This window comes from Leucopleurus acutus, assembly GCF_964270905.1.
Source record: "Leucopleurus acutus genome assembly, chromosome: 1".
In the NCBI taxonomy this organism is placed as follows: domain Eukaryota; kingdom Metazoa; phylum Chordata; class Mammalia; order Artiodactyla; family Delphinidae; genus Leucopleurus; species Leucopleurus acutus.
In genome coordinates this window covers 91,355,969-91,379,075 of record NC_139142.1, presented here as the reverse complement: position 1 = coordinate 91,379,075, position 23,107 = coordinate 91,355,969, and the positions used below count along the sequence as shown (strand labels likewise).

At 39.2% G+C, this 23,107-nt stretch overlaps 2 protein-coding genes across 7 annotated transcripts in view; one reads left to right on the top strand and one right to left on the bottom strand.

Moving 5' to 3' along the window:
- GALK2 (galactokinase 2) overlaps window positions 1-13,717 on the bottom strand; it is a 136,901-nt gene extending 123,184 nt beyond the window's left edge. Inside the window, exons 1-2 of one of the 5 annotated variants that reach the window (XM_082859245.1) lie at window positions 13,556-13,717; window positions 13,310-13,434 (exon numbers count right to left, since the gene is read on the bottom strand). In XM_082859245.1, coding sequence (XP_082715371.1) covers window positions 13,310-13,386 — 77 coding nt within the window. In that variant the 5' untranslated portion in view covers window positions 13,387-13,434; window positions 13,556-13,717. Of the gene's footprint in view, window positions 1-2,056; window positions 2,175-12,734; window positions 13,069-13,309; window positions 13,440-13,555 lie in introns of those variants that run through there. The other 4 variants (XM_082859247.1, XM_082859246.1, XM_082859248.1 and 1 more) reach the window with 4 other exon arrangements.
- Window positions 13,718-14,001: 284 nt separating this feature from the next.
- Window positions 14,002-23,107, top strand: part of COPS2 (COP9 signalosome subunit 2) — a 30,778-nt gene continuing 21,672 nt past the window's right edge. For both annotated transcript variants that reach the window (XM_082859742.1, XM_082859743.1), the window contains exon 1: window positions 14,002-14,064. In XM_082859742.1, coding sequence (XP_082715868.1) covers window positions 14,011-14,064 — 54 coding nt within the window. In that variant the 5' untranslated portion in view covers window positions 14,002-14,010. The remainder of the gene's footprint in view (window positions 14,065-23,107) is intronic.

Sequence of the window (23,107 nt, the reverse complement as noted above, 5' to 3'; positions counted from 1 at the left end):
CATCTGCTCCTTGTGACTATCAGCAACCTTCTGAAAAAATGTGTGCTTGACTGCATGTATCCCCCGTCACCAAAATCACATATATACAGATATTCCCCCCTACCTCTTCAGAGCAGTTTCTCAGAGCGATCTGAAATGCTGCTTCCCAGGCTATAGTCCTCATTTTGCCCCAAATAAAACTTTTTTTAATATTATGTCTTTTAAAATTATTTATTTAGTTATTATTTGTTTGTTTGGCTGCATTGGGTCTTCGTTGCTGCACGTGGGCTTTCTCCAGTTGTGGTGAGCGGGGGTTACTCTTTGTTGTGGTGCACGGGGTTCTCATTGCGGTGGCTTCTCCTGTTGTGGAGCACAAGCTCTAGGTGTGCAGGCTTCAGTAGTTGCAGCATGTGGGCTCAGTAGTTGCAGCACGTGGGCCCTAGAGCACATGGGCTTCAGCAGTTGCAGCGTGTCAGCTCAGTAGTTGTGGCTCGCAGACTCTAGAGCTCAGGCTCAGTAGTCGTGGGACACGGGCTTAGCTGCTCTGCAGCATGTGGGATCTTCCTGGACCAGGGATTGAACCTATGTCCCCTGCATTGGCAGGCAGATTCTTAACCACTGAGCCACCAGGGAAGTCCTCCAAATAAAACTTAACTAACAACTCTCACGTTGTGTATTTTTTTCAGTCGACAGCATCCTGCAGAAAGAGCAGGAGTTCCAAAAAAGACAGTCTGATCTTGGGGCCCTCATGCATTTTTTTTCCCTTTCAGCATATTGCAGCATCTGACAAGTAAGGTGGGTTTATAGATATACTATCTAGATTTAACTGAACTCACCCCTGATAAAATGAATAAGTGGCTGAAACATTGCTTGAAGTTAATAACTGTATTAAGTGAAAAAAAAGGAAATGGCAAAGTGCACACTTACCTGACTATTACATGAGCTCTTCTGTAGCTAGCACAAAACACTAAATATTAACAATAAATATTTGTTGCAGGAATAAATACTGTAAAGGTCCTTAAAGGAAAGAAACAACTCCAAGGAAATTAAGTAAACAATTCTTCACTTTTAGTACATGTTGCCATCATCCCCCTTCTCACAGGGTAACTACAGAAATATTGAGCATTATGAATAAAATGGCATAAAATGGAAACAGAATATATGACATTCATGAGTAGTCTAAGGCCGTGTTGGTCTCCATAATCAAAAATTACATTTCTTTCTGGTAACTACAGACCCACTGTTTGCTGGCTCAAGGGTGAAAAAGCATTCGCAAGTTTCAGTAAGCTGTAATATTGTCGACTGTCGCGTGACAGTCATAAACCAGGAAGTAGGAAGAACTTTAGGACAATTTTAGAGAAAAAAGTTAACAGGGAAAAAACTTAGAAACAGCAAAGAGGGAGCAAAGCCAACCTTAGAAAAGCTATAGGGCTAATACACCGCAGGTGGAGGCTTCATTCTATGAGATTTCTGTCTTATGTCAGAAAGAAGTACTTCCACGAAGTATTTGCAAGATGCCCTCAAATGAAAATATCCTCCACTTGGTATCACTTAAGCTGTTAGTTATTCCGTAGCTAGGTACTGGCAGCAGATTAATTCCCTAAGTGACAAGGCATAGATTACATGATTTGTTTAAAAGGATGCAGAGACCAAAGGGGTTTTTTGGTTTGGGGGGGGGGGGTCGTTTTTTGTTTATTTTTGTTTTGGCGTATTTGATTGTTTTCAATGAATATTTTAGAAAGGAAACTTTAAAAAGCACTATCAGCTAGCAGGCAAAACAAAGAAGAGATTCAAAGCTAATTTGGGTTTTTCTGCTAAAGCCCAGCAGAGTGTCCCACCCTTCTGCAAGAAAAAGGTAAAAGAAGGATCTGCATGGATGAAGCAAGGCACACAAGGTTGAACAGTGTTTGCGGCGCGGTCTTCTTGCAAGTCCAGCCAAGTAGCCTTATAATATCCCAAAGATTCTGTCTGCTCCCGGGGGCAAAAGCTGCGCCTCAGTGAAGAGCCAAAAGGCCTGACACCATCTACATCTATCCGACCCAAGCGATCCCAAAGCGCGGCATCTCCTCTCCCCCACCTGGGATGTTCTGCCACCTGGACTCGACGCACGGCAGGGCCCTCCGTAGCCATATTTCGCTCATCTTTCTTTATCTCTGCAGTTTCAACCGACGAAGCAACGCTTCCGAAGTAATCACGAGACATCTGCAACAGGAGCCCTTTCTTCCGGGCCACACCGGCACTTACCCCGCGGAAATCCTGCCTCTTCGCTGAGGTGGCTGCTTCCAGTCGGCCCCGCCCGTGGCTCCTCCTCCCCGGGCTCTGAGGCTCGGAGCCTTCCCAGCCTCTGTCAGGTACTGCCACCGTGCTGCTCTGAGCCCCCGGGGACCCGGGGCGCGCAGGAGCCCCTGAACCGAGCAAAGCCGAGGTTTTCTTTCTGCGCCCTGGGCCCTGAGCACGTCTGAGCACAGAATTACAACCTGGCACCTCAGTTTGCCTTTTTTTCTTTTTTAAATTAAGTTAGGGGTCTTTTTTTTTTCTTTAATGACCAGCAGCAACTTCCCCCAATAACAGTAAAATATTTAGTCATTGCTTCTTAAATGGATTAGTTAAAAAATCAGGCAATATAAAATTGATGCGGTGCTTGATTTAAACATATTTGCATTTATTTCCATAATAGAGGAATTGGTGGGCCTTCCTAGAACATAAGTAATAGTGAAAAGAAGAAAATACATGTCTATCAAACTGCAAGATACTCTTAGCATCCAGTTCAACACCTTGATTTTTCAGTTGCCTAGAAAAATCCCAGATACCCTATCTCAAGAAGCACACCACCTCCACCCACCTCATCACTCTACCATATTACTGTTGTCTTTCCTTCATTGTTCTCACAAGTTCTGCGTATTTATTTTATGTATTTATTGTCTGTCTCACCACTTCCACCATCACTACCACTAGAAGGTAAGCAATTTGAGAGTAGGAACTGTGTATCCCCAGTACCTAGAACAGTACTTGGCACACTGGTTTTTAATCAATAGGTAAGATGAACTGAATGAATGACTGAAAGGTAAAATGACTCGCCTAAGGTCGCACTGTTAATTGGTAGCAAAACTTGAATTAAATTTCAGGTGTATTAACTCTCTAGTGTACTCTGTACCTCAGAATGCTCAGATTAAACCCAAGTGAAGCCAGCTACCAATACACCTATCCCAAGGTTTCCTAGTTGAGGAAGTTTAGGCCAACATGCCCAAAACACTAAGGGTACAGGCATACCCCAGAGACATTCAACAAGTTGCCACTGCAGAACTTCCATATGTGTATGCTGGGGAAGGGGAAAGGGGAAATGAAGGCTAAAGTGTGAATTGACAGTAGCAAAGGTAAGCTAAAAGGGTTGCAGCCCCTTGGCACATCCTTGAGTTATTACTGTAAATGAAACAACATGGAACCAACGTTACTCTGGTCTCAGGGCTACCTTCTCACTATTATTTCAGTCCCTCCTTATCACTTTCAAGTGAAGCGATTATATCTCCTCTTTTTGAACCCCAATAAATCCCAGTAGGATGCTTATTGTGATTTACTCTTGAGTAAGAGGAGACATCATTGTCACTTCTGTAAATAGGTTTGAATGTGGAGAGAACTTAAGTGAGAAAATATATAAAACTTTTAGGAACATCAGTAAATATGGAAAAGGAAAGATCATTTTTTATTCAGATATATTTCTAACATACCTTTTATGGTCATTGAAAAATAAGTAAATTTTGAAGCTCTGAAAGTACAGTTTTGTTTTTTTTTAAATCGTCCCAAACAAACTCATTTCACACAGTTTGCTTGTTCCCGAGGCTTGCAGAATCTTAGTTCCCTGACCAGGAATTGAACCCAGGTCCATCATTGAAAGCACCGAGTCCTAACCACGGGACCGCCAGGGAATTCCTTTCCGGCGCTTTCACTGCCGGGGGCCTAGGTTTGGGTTCAATCCCTGACCAGGGAACTAAGATCCAGCAAGCTGTGCAGCACAGAGAAAATAAATAAATAAATAAATAAACAAACTAATTAATTAATTTAAAAAGAAAGAAAGAAAACAGTGACTATGAACACTCTGGTTCATAAAAGAATATTTTCTATTAAATGTGTATTTGATGGCCAAATATTAACTTTGCTAAATGAAACCTGATAGCAAATCATTAATTTGGATCTTGTATCCATTTCTGCTGCAGTCTCAGCAAAACTGATACAGACTAGAAAGCACCTTATAGAGCAACTAGTAAAACTCCCTTTTTTGAATGATGGACTCAAAGTGAAAGAGTAAGGGCTGGAATCAAAACCCAGGTCCTAGACTCCTAGCCCAGCCTACTCTGAATGTGTGACCTCTGATGAGACCCCAGTGACGTATGCTTAAAAAAAATTATTGAAACAATTAGTAATTTTTGTCCACAAATTAAAATGTATACATTGTAATTTTAATAAAACACTGTTTTTAAAATAACCTATTCTCAAACTACTAGAGAACCCCAAATAGAAACCAAAAGCTAAAATTAACATTACTTTCTTATACTATCTTCCTTATGCCAGGCTTCCTTATATGTAAGTAAGCACTTCACATATATTATTATCTCTTTAAATCTTCCCAACAACCCTTATGAAGTGAAAAAGTATTGTTCTTTTGCCAATTTTAAAATACTACTTTGGTTCTTATTAGATATATCTGATAGTGAAAATGTTTAATGTCTAAATTTTACAGAATGTTTATTTTCACAAATCTTGAACCTCTCAGTTATTTATTTTTTGCATATGGACACACTTACAATAAGGTTTAGAATCTAAATTATAAACTAACATAGTATTTCATGATAGATTCCCTTTTTTAATATTTATTTTGCTGATAGATTCTTAAACAGAAACCTAATTAACAAACTTGATATTGTTTCTCCTCAACTGACATTAGTCTCTGTTCAGATAAAATATTGTAGCAAAAAAATAAAACAAACACCAAAATGAAACAAAACAAAAACTTGATCCAAAGTAAAAGTAGGAGACTTCCTTGGCAGTCAGTGGTTAAGACTCCATGCTCCAAAGGCAGGGGGCTTGGTTTCAATCCCTGATCCCTGGTTGGGGAATTAAGATCCCACACGCCGCAAGGCGCGGCCTAAAAAAAAAAAGTAAAAGTGTGAGTGTTAGAGGTCCACAGACCTAGCTAACTCCTACATATGTTTACGTCTCAGCTTAAAAATCATTTCCTCAGGCTTCCCTGGTGGTGCAGTGGTTGAGAGTCCGCCTGCCAATGCAGGGGACACGGGTTTGTGCCCCAGTCTGGGAAGATCCCACATGCCGTAGAGCAGCTGGGCCCGTGAGCCATGGCCGCTGAGCCTGCACGTCTGGAGCCTGTGCTCCGCAAAGGGAGAGACCACAACAGTGAGAGGCCTGCGGTAATCACTTCCTCCAGGAATTTTTCCCTATTCCCTGTCCCTTCCTCTACCTTCAAAACAGTCTCGGGCTTCCCTGGTGGCGCAGTGGTTAATAACCTGCCTGCCAATGCAGGGGACACGGGTTCGAGCCCTGGTCCAGGAAGATCCCACATGCCGTGGAGCCCGTGCGCCACAACTACTGAGCTTGCACTCTAGAGCCCTTGAGCCACAACCACTGAGCCTGTGTGCCACAACTACTGAAGCCTGTGCGCCTAAAGCCCGTGCTCCGCAACAAGAGAAGCCACCGCAATGAGAAGCCTGCACACCTCAATGACGAGTAGACCCCGCTCACTGCAAGTAGAGAAAGCCCACACGCAGCAATGAAGACCCAATGTGGCCAAAAATAAATAATTAAATAAATTTATTTTTTAAAAATCTAAGTCTCTAAGATCACAGATCATTTATCTGAAAAAAATGTTATTTCTGTGGTTCAGTCTGTACAACTTCTGGAAAATACTTTCTATCTTGATTTATATATAATCAAAAAATATTGTTCACAATTGGGAGAATCTACTTCAGTAACCTATTTTGGGTATTTTCTCATTATGGTAAATAATATATTATACTTATTTAATGTCATTTATAATGATGCTGTATGTTCCTTATTCACCTGTATATACAATAGATACATCTCTCTAGCATATAATCATTTAAATAAAGGCAAAAGATACACTCATGATTCAGAGAAATATATATTTATGTAGTTAAACATAGCATGCTGATCTTTTATAAAGCAATATAAAAGGAACAGAAAGTGTGCAAAAATGGTTTAACAGAATATAGGCTGTTTTGCAGAGTGAAAAACAACAACAATGCCTCTAGGCACCTTTATTGGCCAGTCATAGCAATTATCATACCAGGACTGTTATTACTTGTGTGTTTCCTTATCTATCTGGTCTAGAGCCTTGCTTCCCAAAGTGTGACCCTCAGCATCAGCATCACCTGGAGCTTATTAGCAATGCAGAATCTGGTGACCAGGCCTACTCAATCAGAATCTACAATACAAATATGTCATTTTAAATTTCTATAACCATTTTTAAAAGAGTAAAGCTAAATGAATTTTAATAATATATTCTACCCAATATGTCCAAATATTATTTCAAAATATAATCAGTATAAAAAGTTATTGCTATTTTACTTTTTCATAGGAATTCTCTGAAATCCAGTGTATATTTTACACTTACAGCACATCTCAATTCCAACTAGAAAGAAGGGGATGCTGTATTAGACAGCACAGATCTATAGGACTATAAGCTCCTTGAAGGTAGGAACTGTTTTATTCTGGTTTTATAGACTCTGGTTCAGTGTCTAACAGGCATTCAAGGAATGTTTAATGAAGAAATACATTAATGAACTTGGATTAACGTGGTTCAACCACTTACTAACTTTGTGACCCTGGGCAGGTCTGAAATTTTTCCTCCTTAAAGGGGAGATAAAATACCTACTTCATGGAGTTGTTATGAAGATTTTAAAAACCATCCCAACCTCCCCTCCAGTCATTCTCTATTCCCTAAATCTGGTTTGTTGTCGTTATGGCTATCTGAAATTACATTAATTATTTATTGATGTTTATATCTATTATGTCTCCACCATTAGACTTTACATTCCATGTTTCATCCATTGTTCTATCAGCATTCATTCACTTAGCAAATGTTTATCAGGTGCTACTATGTTCTAAGCACTAATCCAGGTACTCAGGATACAACAATAAACATAAACAAAAAGGTCCTGTTATTATGACAAATCAAAATTTAATAAAAGAATTTACTATAAAAATTGATACAAACTCTGCACATAATACACATTCCAACAAGAAAATGAAATCTGATGAGCAAAAATTTAGATTAACTTGATTTTGAAATTAGAAGTTTGCATTTCAAGCTTAAAGTATACATTAGATGGGCCAAACTGCACATAAATTGCCCCAACTTAAAACTACATATATGGGAATTTCCTGGTGGTCCAGTGGTTAGGACCTGGTGCTTTCACTGCCATGGCCCACTTTCAAGCCCTGGTTGGGGAACTAAAAAACAAAAAACAAACAAAAACGCAGAGTGTGGTCAAGAAAAACTATATGTTGTTTTTGCTTTTCACTGTCTTGACCCAGAAACTAAATATAGTACCAAGGCTGTTCAAACCTGACAATATTTTCTACATCTTATCTTGTCATAACCATTCAGTGTTGCCCAACTCAATAAATCATGATTATTATCTTAAGTGATTTTTTTCTTTTTTAAGAATATGTTTGGAAGGGATCTCAGGTGACTGGCATAATTCAAGGATTTATTTTTGTAGGAAAAAACCGAGCTAGTCAAAACAACCTATAACATCTAAGCCTGTTGCATTCTTTTTTTTTTTAATTTTTTTTATTTTTTGGCCGTGCCATGTGGTATGTGGGATCTTAGTTCCCCAACCAGGGATTGAACCTGTACCCCCTGCAGTGGAAGCTCGGAGTCTTAACCACTGGACCGCCAGGGAAGTCCCAAGCATGTTGCATTATAATGAGAAACAGCTTTTTTTTTTAAATTTTGATTCTCCGATCAATCCATAAAACTAAATCTAAGCCATAATGCAGCAGTAATAGTATTAATAACTCATACGGAATCCAGAACGCTGAGGTCTCAAACTAAGTCCCTAGTTGAGGGTAGGAATGAGAGTAGGGATGAAAGACTGGGGTAGAGAAAAGATAGGTACAGATTCTGAGAAGTAGGAAAAAGCTGAAGGAAATAGGGGAAAGCTCTGATTTAAAAGAAGTCAAAAACGATAAACAGATTTAATCTCTGGAATCTGAGATAGTTACAGTATAATTGTGTCAGCTCCCTACTTTGCCTCCGCACCACACGTCTTGCTGAAAAGGGCGCTCAGGGACTTAACCTGGCGGTCCAGTGGTTAAGACTCCTCACTTCCTGGACTTCCCTGGTGGCACAGTGGTTAAGAATCCACCTGCCGCATAGCACAGGGAGATCAGCTTGGTGCTTTGTGACCACCTAGAGGGGTGGGATAGGGAGGGTGGGAGGGAGACGCAAGGGAGAGGAGATAGGGGGATATATGTATATGTATAGCTGATTCACTTTGTTATAAAGCAGAAACTAACACACCATTGTAAAGCAATTATACTCCAATAAAGATGTTAAAAAAAAAAAAAAAGAATCCGCCTGCCAACGCAGGGGACACGGGTTCGAGCCCTGGTCCGGGAAGATCTCACATGCCGCAGAGCAACTAAGCTGGCGTGCCACAACTACTGAGCCTGTGCCCTAGAGCCGCGAGCCACAACTACTGAGCCTGAGAGCCACAACTACTGAAGCCCACGCGCCTAGAGCCCGCGCTCCACAACAAGAGAAGCCACCACAATGAGAAGTCCGCGCACCGCAACGTAGGGTAGCCCCCCGCTCGCCACAACTAGAGAAAGCCATGTGCAGCAACGAAAACCCAACGCAGACAAAAATTAATTAATTTTTTTAAAAAAACACTCCATGCTTCCACTGCAGAGGGTACAGGTTCCAACCCTGGTCAGGGAACTAAGATCCCTCATATGGTGCAGCCCCCCCACAAAAAAACAAATGTGTTCATTTCACAAAACTAGGGAGGTATGATCACCATTTTGGGTGGGAATAAAAATGAGTAGGCATTAGAGATACAAAAATGGCAAATAACATTGCTAAAATTGTGTAAGTGAATTTTACAAGAGACATTTTCCCAAGGCCAAAGTCAATGTAAAAAATGGAAACTCCTAGCCTGCCTACTTATCCTTTATTTGCTTTATCCTTTAATTGCTGTAATTCCCACTACGCAAGTTTAGAGATGGAAGATGTAATTGTAGTGTAGAGCATTCTGAAGGAATACTATGAGTAGAGTAGTTGATTTAGTTAAAAATGATACATTTACTGAGTACTTTGTAAACACCATGTAGTTACATACATCATTTTATTTAATCTGAAGGGACCGAAGCAGATTAAAAGGACAACTAACAAGGCAAGGGCATTAATCTATAAGGTGGATATGTAATGAGATCATGCAAACTGTATTTATCAGAGCTCCTCTCAGGAAAGAGTGGGTATTAAATGTAGGCAGAAATAACATTTTGATAAGCCACTTAGGTTGGTTGGTAAAATCAAGGGATATGCTCCAACAACAGCAGATAGTCGGCAATTTGCCTTTGAAGGAGAGAAAGTTCCTTCCCTGAGTGAAGTATGTAATTTATGCTACAGCTGATTGCATGACACAATGTTATACTGTTTACTTCTCATTTGACTTCTTTTTTTTTTAATATTTATTTGGCTGTGCCGGGTCTTAGTTGCGGCATGCAAGATCTTTAGTTGTGGCATGTGAACTCTTAGTTGCAGCATGTGGGAGCTAGTTCCCTGACCAGGGATCAAGCCTGGGTCCCCTGCACTGGGAGCATGGAGTCTTAGCCACTGGACCACCAGAGAAGTCCCCCCATTTGACTTCTGGATCCATTTTTCACCCTTCTCTACCCTCCCGGAAGCTGATCTCTAAGGACTGTACCTGGGCTCCTTTACCCTCTGGCTTCTGGTTGGGGTTGGTCACTGGCAAGATATTAGAGGATGATAAAACAGAGAAGTTGAGATATTTATCACTCCCCCCACACACACGAGTTCACACACCCTACCACAACTTTGCCATAGTTGTGACAGTAGCTATGTTTCCCTATAACCACAGCTGCTGTCGGAGGGTGCATCCTCTAGGGCTCCCACTCTTTTTTTTTTTTTTTTTTTTAACATCTTTATTGGAGTATAATTGCTTTACAATGGTATGTTAGTTTCAGCTTCACAACAAAATGAATCAGTTATATATATACATATATTCCCATATCTCTTCCCGCTTGCGTCTCCCTCCCTCCCACCCTCCCTATCCCACCCCTCCAGGCGGTCACAAAGCACCGAGCTGATCTCCCTGTGCTATGCGGCTGCTTCCCACTAGCTATCTACCTTACGTTTGGTAGTGTATATATGTTCATGCCTCTTTATCGCTTTGTCACCGTTTACCCTTCCCCCTCCCCATAGCCTCAAGTCCATTCTCTAGTAAGTCTGTGTCTTTATTCCTGTTTCACCCCTAGGTTTTTCATGACATTTTTTTTTAAATTCCATATATATGTGTTAGCATACGGTATTTGTCTCTCTCTTTCTGACTTACTTCACTCTGTATGACAGACTCTAGGTCTATCCACCTCATTACAAATAGCTCAATTTCGTCTCTTTTTATGGCTGAGTAATATTCCATTGTATATATGTGCCACATCTTCTTTATCCATTCATCCGATGATGGACACTTAGGTTGTTTCCATCTCTGGGCTATTGTAAATAGAGCTGCAATGAACATTTTGGTACATGACTCTTTTTGAATTATGGTTTTCTCAGGGTATATGCCCAGTAGTGGGATTGCTGGGTCATATGGTAGTTCTATTTGTAGCTTTTTAAGGAACCTCCATACTGTTCTCCACAGTGGCTGTATCAATTTACATTCCCACCAACAGTGTAAGAGGGTTCCCTTTTCTCCACACCCTCTCCAGCATTTATTGTTTCTAGATTTTTTGATGATGGTAGGGCTCCCACTCTTGCTAGGCTCTGGTAAAACCATTTCTTCCCTTTGCCCCTTCAAGCCTTCAAGAAATGGGATTTCCAGCCTGTTGCTAGTCCCTGTGTGTTTCACCATCCTTGTGGGTTCCCTCAACCCTACCCCATCTCTGTAAATAGTTCCTTCAGAAACTCTTTTCAGTTAATGTCCTCACCCGCGCTCCAGTATGCTATGAGTTTCCTGTCCAGATCTTGACTAACACAAAAGGAGTCCTCCTTTTCTGCCCTTCTAACATACAATGTTCAGCCTAAGTAAATGTAGTAAAAAAAAAAAAATGTTTTAAGGTAATTGCTCTGAAAGCTTCCAAATCATGAACCTGTTTGGGGTAACCACATGTCTCAATCCAGCACTGGGGAGTCATGAATGCTAGAACATGCTTAAATATATCATGCTTTCACTGAGCATGCTGACTTTCAGAGGTAAGTAAAATAATTGTGTCCTCAAGGAGCTTTCAGCTTAATAAAGAATAAATACAAAATAATCATAATACAGGATAACATAAAATTATCAAAAATATACTTTTTTTTTTTTTGCGGTACGCAGGCCTCTCACTGTTGTGGCCTCTCCCATTAAGGAGCACAGGCTCCGGACGCGCAGGCTCAGCGGCCATGGCCCATGGGCCCAGCCGAGTGGCATGTGGGATCTTCCTGGACCGGGACACGAACCTGTGTCCCCTGCATCAGCAGGTGGACCCTCAACCACTGCGCCACCAGGGAAGCCCAAAAATATACTTTTAAAGGGTCAAATTCTGTTGGGAATTAAATGGTCTATTATCTTTCACAAAACTGCCAAGACAATTCAATAGAGAAAGGATCATTTTTTTTGACAAATAATGCTGGAACAATTTGTTATCCATATGCAGAAAAATATAAACCTCTACATTTACCTCACAGTATATACAAAAATTAAACTTGAACTATATCATAGATCTGAATGTAAGAACTAAAACTACATAAAACTTCTAGAAGAAAACAAAAGAGAAAAATCTTAGTGCCCTTGGGTATGGCAAATATTACTTAAATACAACAAAAAGTATAAAGAACACTTACAACTCAATGGTAGTAAGATAACCAATTTAAAAATGGGCAAAAGGGTGCCCGCTTCAGCAGCACATATACTAAAGCAACCTAAATGTTCATCAACAGAGGAATGGATAAAGAAGATGTGGTACATATTACAATGGAATATCACCCAACCATAAAAAAAGAACAAAATAATGCCATTTGCAGCAACATGGATGGACCTAGAGGCTGTCACACTGAGTGAAGAAAGCAGATACAGAAAGACAAATATCATATATCGCTTATATGTGGAATCTAGAAAAAACGGTACAAATGAACTTATTTACAAAACAGAAGTAGAGTCACAGATGTAGAAAACAAACTTATGGTTACCGGGGGATAAGGGGGAGAGATAAATTGGGAGATTGGGACTGATGTATACACACTACTATATATAAAATAGATAACTAATAATAACCTGTTGTATAGCACAGGGAACTCTACTCAATACTCTGTAATGGCCTATATGGGAAAAGAATCTTAAAAAAAAAAAGAGTGGATATATGTATAACTGATTCACTTTCCTGTACACCTGAAACATAACATTGTAAATCAACTATACTCCAATAAAAATTTTTTAAATTATTTTAAAAAACACAAAAACAAAAACAAATGATTACTAAAAAATCCAGGTACTTACTTTCCTGGCGTTCCCAATTCAGGGAGCATGGGTTGATCCCTGGTCGGGGAACTAAGATTCCGCATGCCGCAGGAACAAGCAAACAAAAAGAAGCAGTTACTGAGTAACTGCCAAAATGGAAAAAAAAAAATCCAGTCTGCAATTCCTCTTCCTGGACTTTTTCCTAAGGAAAAGTAAAGTGACAATGATACTCGCTCCAGAATTGTTTAAAATGGTGGTACTGTTGCAATATTCAAAATGTGTAACAATAATAGCATGCTTAAGTAAATTACGGTGCATTGGTACATTCAACCAAGGGCTTATTATGCCGCCATTAAAATAATCATTGTCAACAATATATTGCATACATTGTCCTATGCTGTTACATAACTAGGTGCAGAAAGAATCTGAAATTATATCTGTGCTATAGCTATATAAAATTTGTGAATTCAAGTGGACAAAACTGGAAGTTTATATGGAAAATGTTGTTTGAAAAGCAGTTTTTTCCCCTTCATTTCATTTTTTTATTTCGAATTCTACTAACGATGTTGTGCAACAATAACGCACTTTTTAAAAAAACAGTCGTTAGCTGTTACCTTAATTCGGTCCCACAGGCAGTAAAGGTTAGTTTATAATTCGTTGAACAACTGAATAAGACTTCAGATGCCTCCATTGATTGATACTTTACTAATTTGGGATATCCACAGAGTCGTTTTGCCGACTACAAATATAACAAACATTACGTGTAAATCGTGCTGCCGAAAGGTTTCCAAACATCACATGACCACCCACCAAAATGTGTGGGCTAAATGCACATCGATAATCATGGCAAAAATAACTACCTGTCACATAGGATGGGCATGTCAGACTTTTCTCCGCGAAAGGCTGCTGGTCCCAAGCTGCCTCTTACTTTCAACAGAATGAAATGGTTCCAGAATCCCAGGCAAGGGAGGATACTGTTCCCTTGCCCAGGAGGCTGGAAACGGCTCGTTGTGAGCTCAAGGTTTCCAAGGCCCCTCAGCCGAGATCCGCAACACTCGAGGATTCCCTTGTTGCTAGGTTTAGTTGCTAAGGCACCAACCGTCTCACAGGAAGAGGGGACGGTGCAATCGCTTTCGGCGTCGGAGCGAGTCTTCTGGAAACCGAGCTCATTTGTTCCGGGAGGAAACAGTCAGCTCCTCTAAGAGCGACGTGAAGGCGAGGAGAAGCTGGGAGTGACGCCTCTGAGCCGCGGAGGATTGTGGGAGGAGGTTGTCTCCAATTTCTCCTCCCCCGCCCCCCCCCCGTCCCAGCCAAGATGTCTGACATGGAGGATGATTTCATGTGCGATGATGAGGAGGACTACGACCTGGTGAGGCGCAGGGAACAGAACTCTGGGACTGGAGGTGGCCTCTGGCTTTAGGGGCCGGGGCGGCCGCGGCCTTTCCCTGTTGAACATGTGCTCCTTCCAGCCTCTCCCGGTGCAGTGACAGGACGAGTTTACCTCCTCCCCCTTCCCGCACCGGGCCCGGGCCCTGCCTCTCCAGCATGGGGGAAGGGAGGGTAAAGGAGGCAGCGAAGGGGGTCCCGAGCATTGCGCTCCAAGTCCAAGCGCCTCCTCCGTTTCCCCTGGCCTCCAGCGCCCGGTTCTCTATGCTTCCTCCCTCTTCCCTACCGCGCGAGCCGCCTTGGGGACCGTGCAGTGATCTAGGCCCCGGCGATGCCCTTTCGGGCCCAGCATTCTCGGCCCCTCTTATTCACACTTGAATTGAGCGGGTGCGAAATGCTGGGAGAGGGGTCCGAAAACTAGGAGGCCTTACTGCTCGCAGGCCTGACAGCGAAAAGCCACTTGTGAGTCTCCTGGAAACAGAGCTTAATTAGTCTTGTCCAGGGTCCGTTTTGGTTTAAGGTAAAGGTGCAGTAGAGAACTGAGAGCAAGGCTAGCTTTAAAAAAGTAGTTTAACTACTTGTTTAAAGAGAAAAACTGGTAAGGAGGTTTTGCTTTTTGTTTGTTTGGGGTTTGGCGGGTGGGGTGGTATAAGGGGATTGACACATTGGCTTTTATCTTGACTTAGAAATTTCCCAATATTCAAAGTTAAAAATATCAACAGTGTAGAACTAAACGAATTTCTGTAGCTGAATGGTGATTTTTAAAGATTCAAGGTTTAATTTATGAACAGATTTACAGGTTTTTAAAAATTCACTAACATTTCAAGTTGATATTCAAAAACATTACCTGTGTGGGAACTAAGAAAGATTATCTGGACCAAGAATTAGCGTCAACTTGGCTTTGCTTTTTATTTGGGGGTGTTTTTGTGCATGGTTCTTGTATATTATGGTGATGCTGCATTATCGTAAAGTTATGAAATAGTTGCTTAGGGAAGTCTGTCTCATATTTTAAGTGCTAGAGAGTTCTCAAGATATTAATATATCGTTTTGAATTAGTGTAAATCTTTGTATAGTCGTTTCCAATTAATCTTTCCCTTTTAAAAGAAGGCATATTTGCAAAAGGGAGAGGGAAATGCTTGTTACTACCTGAAATTTATAGTAGAGGTGTTGATAATTCTTAAAGTTAAATGCAGAGTTTTGCTAATAGTTAAGATTTCTGCCTTACATTTTAGTTTCTTCAGATCAAGCCAGTTTTAGTCAGTGCCCTAAGTCCATTAAGAATATGCTACTTGTAATATTTTGTACATTTTTATTTATTATATGTTTACTTATATTACAGATATTTTTTAACTACGGAAGTGTTTCTTTAACTGTTCTAACTAGTGTTTTTACATGTTTTTACCTATCTCTTTTCTAAGCAATAGTTTTTTGAATACATGACTTATTAGCACTATGAGTGAGTCTCTAACGTAAGAATGACAATGAGAATCTTACAGTCCCATGAAGTACTCAGTTCATTTTTGCAAGGATTTTAATTAAACAAACATGATTTAACTTGGCTGTGTTTCTCCAGCGTTTGAGGGCCTACAGTACATGTACAATATAAAATTGAACACGTAGTTTTAACCTTTTTTTTAAATTTCTTAACCAAAAAATGTAAGATTTTACACTACCACACACAATTAAATAATAATTCCCCACTCCAGCATTCTGTTAAATAGTCCTCCCCCCATATCTCTCTTACATAGATATCATATTAATTTAGTTTTTACTTCCTTAGTTAATTTCCTTAAGCCACTATGTTTAAAAAAAAAGATTAAGAGGGCTGGTTGCCATTTCATGCTTACATGTTGCCAAAAGAAAAGTTGTTGTTTTTGTTTTTTAATAGTTATTTGCCTGGGTCTTTTCTGTTTTTTTGTTTCTTAGAATTTAAAGAGTCAGAATTGACTTGCTGTTTTAGGGAAACTTCTTTTTTATTAAAAAATGTATTGTTTGTTGGAAAGTTTGCCATCACCTCATTTTAGTCAAAATGTTAACAAGAACCATGAGTATCCTAACTACAGATATATTCAGTATATATTTTATAAGTTGTCTGTTGATAAATTTTAATACTCTAAATCACTTCTTGTTCTTGCCCAATCTAGTAGAAATAGGTAGTTAGGATACCACTGGAAAAAGTAAAAATTTGTTTCCAAAACTATACTGTTTTATCGAAAAAAGTAAATAATGATTTGTGCCCAAGAGCTAAATGAGAATTAAGTTGGTTAAAAAAAAGAAGAAACAAACATGAAATTAATTCAATAGGCTTGACCTCTTATTTCTAAGAGCTTTTTGACTTTTATTTGAGGCAGAAGCAGGCATTTTCTAAGCATAGGAGTGAATGGAGAAGTAGAAGACGGTACTGGTAAATGTCTTTTAATCCAATGGTAATTTTACAGATTTATATACGATAGTGTTAATAGTAACAATTAATAATAATAAGTAATAACTATAGTGCCGTTCATTAAGTTAATAAGGCCCTTGATAGATACGTTAACTGTATTGTAATTCCACAGTTCAGCCATTCTAGCATGAAGTTGATTGGTACTTCTAATAATCTTTTAGAAAGGATTTAAGACAGACTGATATAATACCAAAAATTATTCTTTAGTAGTTCCTCTTATAGGTATTGTATATTTGAACTTAAATGTTATTATTAGAAAGAAAATGTTGAAAAGGTAGACTAATTCTACTTGGTTAGATGTATTACTGAAATGTGAGCCTCTTTATAGTCACCTAGTCAGGTTTATAGTTGTGATTCGTGAATGAATGTTTACTATTATTGTTATTCTTGTGTTAATAAATAGCTGTTTTAATGCCCTAGAAGTTTATTTCTTTTTTTCTACTTTTTGGGGGGAGAGAGAAGAGCCTTAGCTATAGGATATCTTACGGAATCTCTTATTTGTCACAACTTTAACAAGATCAGACAAATGTCATGTATGTTATAAAGAACCTTAGAACATGGTTTAGCAAATTAAAATATAACAGTTCCATTTTTTAAAAAGATTTTTGAATGGACATGAATAGAATATACACTTTGAAAAAGAAGTAGATTAATATAGGACAGGGGCAAAAATTAGCTTCAGGGATTTGTGTGTTTAATACTAAGACATTCACTTGTCACTCATTGTACATATAAGGAACTTGGAGGTTATAGGTTGTTTTATTCTGAGACTGTTGTCTCAGTCACAAGCTTGACAAACAAAATGTTGGGGATCTTTAAGAACAGATTTTCAAACAATATACTTTTTGTGGTCTGGGCCATTGTTTTTTATGCTGTACACACATTTGGAATTCTGCATGTAGTCTTCACAAAGATGAAGTTTGATTATACAGTTGAGGCTTAAAAAAAACATGACAGGGAATCCCCTGGCAGTCCAGTGGTTAGAACTTGGAGCTTTCTTTGCCGTGGGCTCAGGTTTAATCCCTGGTCGCGGAATTAAGATCCCACAAGCTGCTCAGAGTGGCCAAAAAAAAAAAAAGACATGTTTAATTGTAAATAATTGGAAACACCCCCCAAATTATCAGTAGTACGGGAATACTATTAATATTAATAAGGTAATAATAGATAAATTATGATATATCCATGTGATGGAAAGTATGTCAGCATTTCAAACCATGCTTCTAAAGAATATCCAATGATATGAAAAAATTGATAAATTAGTCAGTACTCTTGGGTGTAAGGGAGGACAGGAGTACATGTCACACTAGCTTAAACTAAAAAGAGTGTGTATTGGCTCACATCACCAGGAAGTGTAAATATGGCTGGATTCATGGCTCAGATAATGATGCTGGGTCTTTTTCTATTTCTGTCTCTTCCTGGGCTGCTTTCCTCACTGTATTGGCTTAATTGCCTTCACATTATATCACAAGATCTTGTGATATAATGTGTTATCTTCCTAGTATTATAAGCCCAAAGGCAGAAGAGTCTTCCTTGCTAGCTCTAACAGTGAAACCCAGGAAGAACTTTTATTGATTCACCTTAGGCCTGCATCGCCTTCTTCAAACCGCTCAGTCCCTGTAGAGAGGGAGGATAGGTTGCTTCCCCTGCCCTGTGGGAGGAGCACTATAATTGAAAACCCTCACCTAGGAGAGGAAGAGTCAATCACCATTGCTGTGCACATAGTGAACACATGTCCACTATAAATATGTAATCCATATTATGATTTTATTGGGTGGGGCTAAAATTCATTTTGCTGGGTGGGAAAAATATAGAAAAAATGTCTGGAAAATATGAAAAGTGTCAGGAAAATTAAAATGTGTTTATTTCTTGCAAACCTTTCACAGTGAACCTGCATTTTATTGCTGGGGGGAGAGGGGATGGTTTACAGGGTACAAATGATGAACAGAAATCTTACTTTGATCTTGGGTGGGGGGTAGGGGGACGTGCCAAACAGTGATTTTTGTCATTGCTCAAAATTTTTTAGAGTTCTTCAGAACCTGAAGCATCTAGCTTTTTAAAATAGGTAATACATGCACATGGTTCAAAAACGTGAAATGTTAAAATTTCCATTTTTGTTCCCTATTTGCCCAGTTCCCATTCCTCCCCATAGGTAACCAAATACACATTTTTATCCCACTCCCCTTTTTTAAACCAAGATGTAGCATATTTAGCATATTATGTATATTGTTCTACACTTGGTTTTTTACTTTATCTTGGAGATTATTCCATAAAACTATGCAGAGAGATTACTTATTTCTTTTTATAGCTGCATTGATTGCTTGGATATACCATACTTTATTTAACCAGTTCTCTATTGATGAGAATTTGGCCTGTTTCCTTTTGCCGTTGTAAACAGTGTGCAGCTTCTTTTTTTTTTTTTTAAACTTGAGCTATAACCAAGTTTTCTCCATTCTATAGGTGTCAAAAATTGTGTGAGTCGGGTTTGATAAATAAGTTGGGCCCTCAAACTGGATGATGCTGTTTTAGGTCGGAAACATCTAACTTAAGAATTTCAGAAGTGTTACTTAATAATCCATGTCAGTATAATTGGAATAATTTACCAGTAATTTACCACCTCTTAAAGTTACTACTTTAAAGAACATTGGTTTGAAATATAAGTTTGGGTGTATTTTCAAAAAGGCCTGTTGAATTACCTCATAGGTGTATCCTATATAATGAAATTAGAGAGGTTCAAACAAGGATAGCTAATGACAAGGATGTCATTATAAGATCTCCCATAAGTAATGAGAGACAGCTCTTATGTGCTAACAGTGAGATAAATTTCTTCACCCCTAATGTAAATCTGTAAAGTATGAATATCCAACAGAATAAATTTGTACTTGTGTACCATGTCCCAAAATGAACACATGGATCTAAGCAAGAATTAGAGATCAACCCCCATAATTGACAGGAGAGGAAATGAAACATCCAGTGTAAGTGACTTACCTAAATTTACATGACAAATTAGTGGCCGAGTCAAAACTAGAGCCCAAGTCTAATGACTTCAATGATGTCTTGTTGGAAAATTTAATTTGAAGACTTGAAAGTTTAGGACAGATGAAAGAATGTTCTGATTTATACCATAGACAAATTAGGATCCATTACCTTGAGTGAAATTTTTAAAAGTTTGGTTAATTTTATGAATGGCTAAACCACAGTTGGCTACCTAGGCCTTGGATTAAATCTCATCCTTAAGGATAATGAGACTTTGCCCTAGATGCCCAACATCTAGTATAGCTGTCTAAACATGGTCAAGGCTTGGGAAGCATTGTTAATGTGAGTCTTGTTTTCCTAGAGCACATTTCTTAAGACCTCTATTGGCAAGAGACACAAGTACATGAACTATGAAACTGACCCTGTTCAGCAGTGGCTACATTCCAACATAGAGTCAAAGTTGTCTCTACCTATTGTGTGTTGTGTTATTTTGGAACATTCACCCACTTTTCATTTCAATTAAGCAAACACTTACTGAGCATTTTGTAATATACCAGGCTCTGGGGATACCAAGATGAGTAAAAGTAAGTTCTTGCTTTTGAGAAGCTCTTGGTGGGGCAGGTGAGGGGAGAGGGGAGGTGGGAACAGCAAACACACAAGACTCCGTCTTAGAGACATGCCATGTCATGTAGAAGCATGACTGAGGAGAAAATTTATTTTGCTAAGAAGAGTTGGAGAAAGAATCACAAGGTAAGCCTTGATGAATACCTTTCTCAGGAGTGTTAGGGGTGGGGCACATCATAGGAGAAAAGTGGGAAGTTTGTTGGAAGGGGCGGTGGATTAGAATTCCTAGCAGAGAGACCAGTGTATGTATGCCAAAGCAGAGATTTTGAAGTACATGGCATATTTGGGGGATTTGGTTGGTGTAGATGGGTACGTAATTGCTTTGGGAAGATGTCAGGACATGAGTTATTATGTAAGTGGGTTGGAACTATTATGAACTTCAGTGGATTTTTAAAAATCCCTTTAACACTGTTCGAGTGCTTGCTTTTTCATATATTGTTTAAATTCTTTGGTTTTTTTAAAGCATTCTTAATATGTAGGTTAAAACTTCAATTTCTCTTTTTAAAACATTTCATTTATGCTTTTATAAATTATAGTTATCACCTCTTCATCTGACATAAGGGAATTCGTTAGCAATATTTTTTTAATACTTTTCCTATATTCCCTATTTTGACTAATGGTATTGTGTGTAACCAAGTCAGCAATAGTCTTTAGAGATAAAGACTTTTATTTTTCCCCTTTCTTGTCCCCATATGATGTGTCCTTTTTATTTTACATCCTTAACATCGCATATATTTATTCTATCCCCTTCCTCTTCTCCCTGTTCTACTGCTTGGATCAGACCTTCATCATGTCTTGGCCAGAGTGTTGTAAGAGTATCCAGTGGGCTACTTCATTACTACCAGAATGGTCTTCCTAAAACACAAGTCTAATTCCCTATAAAACATTTTAGTGCGTCTCCATTTGGTCTTAACTCCTTGCTAGACTTGTACAGTTCTACTGTCTGATCCAGTTTATCTCTTATCAGCTCTACACACATCCTGTGTTTCAGCCCAATCAGACTATTGATGGTTCTTCCAAATATGCAATGCCATTTCAAGCTTCCGTGCTTTTGCATGGTTAATTGTTTTATTTCTGGTGCCTTGTCTCATCCCTGGGAACTTCTATTCCTACTTTTAGACCTGGTTCAGGTAACTTTTCCCTCTTCTAACTCATTCAAGAGTAGTTGATTACTCCTCTTCTGAGCTGCCGCTCACTGTACCTGGTATGTGTCTCTGTTACTGCTTTTATTGTGTTATATTGGTGTTTCATTTGCATATCTGTCTCAGACCATGAATAGCTTGAGGGGAAAGACTTAATTTGCATTTATTGAGCAACATTTAATTGCTGGTTTATACTAAAGATCATTATCATTGAGTATAAATAATATATAATAGATATTCTACACAAAAGAATTATTCTAAAGACTTCTCAAAATATCTTCAGTGTAAAAACCATGCCAGTGTAGTAAGTGAATAGTTTGCTGTAGCATAGTTTGTATTGATGGTGTGATTCATTGAGTTGCAAATGACAGGTTAGTGATGTCATGGAGGCTGCAACATGGTGTTGCAGATCGTAACATGGGACTGCCTAATTATAAGAAACCAGTCAGTAACGTATCAGCTGTGCCAATTCTCATGTATTTATACATTTCACCAGTAACACTTAAGAACTGAATTGCAATTATGCAAAAAATATACATTTCACTTCTTAACCCATGCAATATGAAAAACCAAAATAACATATTCACAAAATGCTGAGGGCTGGATTAAGTCTTATCTCAATTGTAGTGATTTGGGGGAGTTATGTAGAAGTTAGAAATATCATTAGCTGGAGCCAGTCAGTTCCCAGAAGTTGGAGGTAGTCAGTCTTGTACTACAAGAGGCATTCAGACATGGTAGGAAATATAAAGGTTCCTGCCTTCAACAATGTTATAATCAGTTCAGTAATTTCCAGTAATTGAAGTTAACCTTCTGGCAACTCGATGTCCTATTCATGTGTGCCTCTCAGCTTCTACTGGTCAGTTTTTTTTCCTAATCCGTTATGGGTTAAGAAACCAAAAATAAATGGGCTTTGAGTAAGAGTCCAGATTCTTAGACTTGGTGATAGATGTAAATCAAAGATATTTTGCTTCCAAGTTCAGGGGTGCATTCTGAAGATTTGGGTTGCATAAAGGTCATTTTCTGGTTCTAGCTATTCCCATATATTATTGAACAGTTACTAGAGAATAACTGAGAAGAACTGATTTCCAAAGGTGAGAGTATGTTTTATAGCTATGATTCTTTACTCCAAGTCTTCCCTGAGGAGGTGATGCTTAAGCTGTAATGACATGCAGTGGTTAATGGGATGAAGAGAAGTAGAAAGAAAAAGCAATGTCATGTAAAGGTGAGAACAAGTTTGGCAACTTGTGAGGTAAGGCCAGGGTGGCTGCAGCAAAGTGAATGAGGGAGGGCTCGACAGGAGATATGGTTGGGTGCATAATTGAGTCACATTTTGGTGATTTTTGAACTTGATTTTAAGAGCAATGGGAAACAATTTTTGAGAACAGGAATGAGATAATTTACATTTTATGAAGATTATTCTGGCTGCTTACCCTAAGAAGACTGGAATTTGAAAGTTAAAAAGGAGAATGGGGGGCTTCCCTGGTGGCGCAGTGGTTGAGAGTCCGCCTGCCGATGTAGGGGACACGGGTTCGTGCCCCGGTCCGGGAAGATCCCACATGCCGCGGAGCGGCTGGGCCCATGAGCCATGGCCGCTGAGCCTGCGCGTCCAGAGCCTGTGCTCCGCAACGGGAGAGGCCCGCGTACAGCAAAAAAAAAAAAAAAAAGGAGAATGGGAAGGTTATAGTTGTGGAGAGATGAAAGTGGTGTGGTAGACTAGGGTGGTGGCGGGGCAGGGGGGAGTGGATGGACTTGGGATTCATGTTCAAGGTAGAATCAGTAAGGACTTTTTATGTTCCAGCAGTATGATTGCTTTTAGTTGTTTAGCTATCTCCGTTACAGTTTCG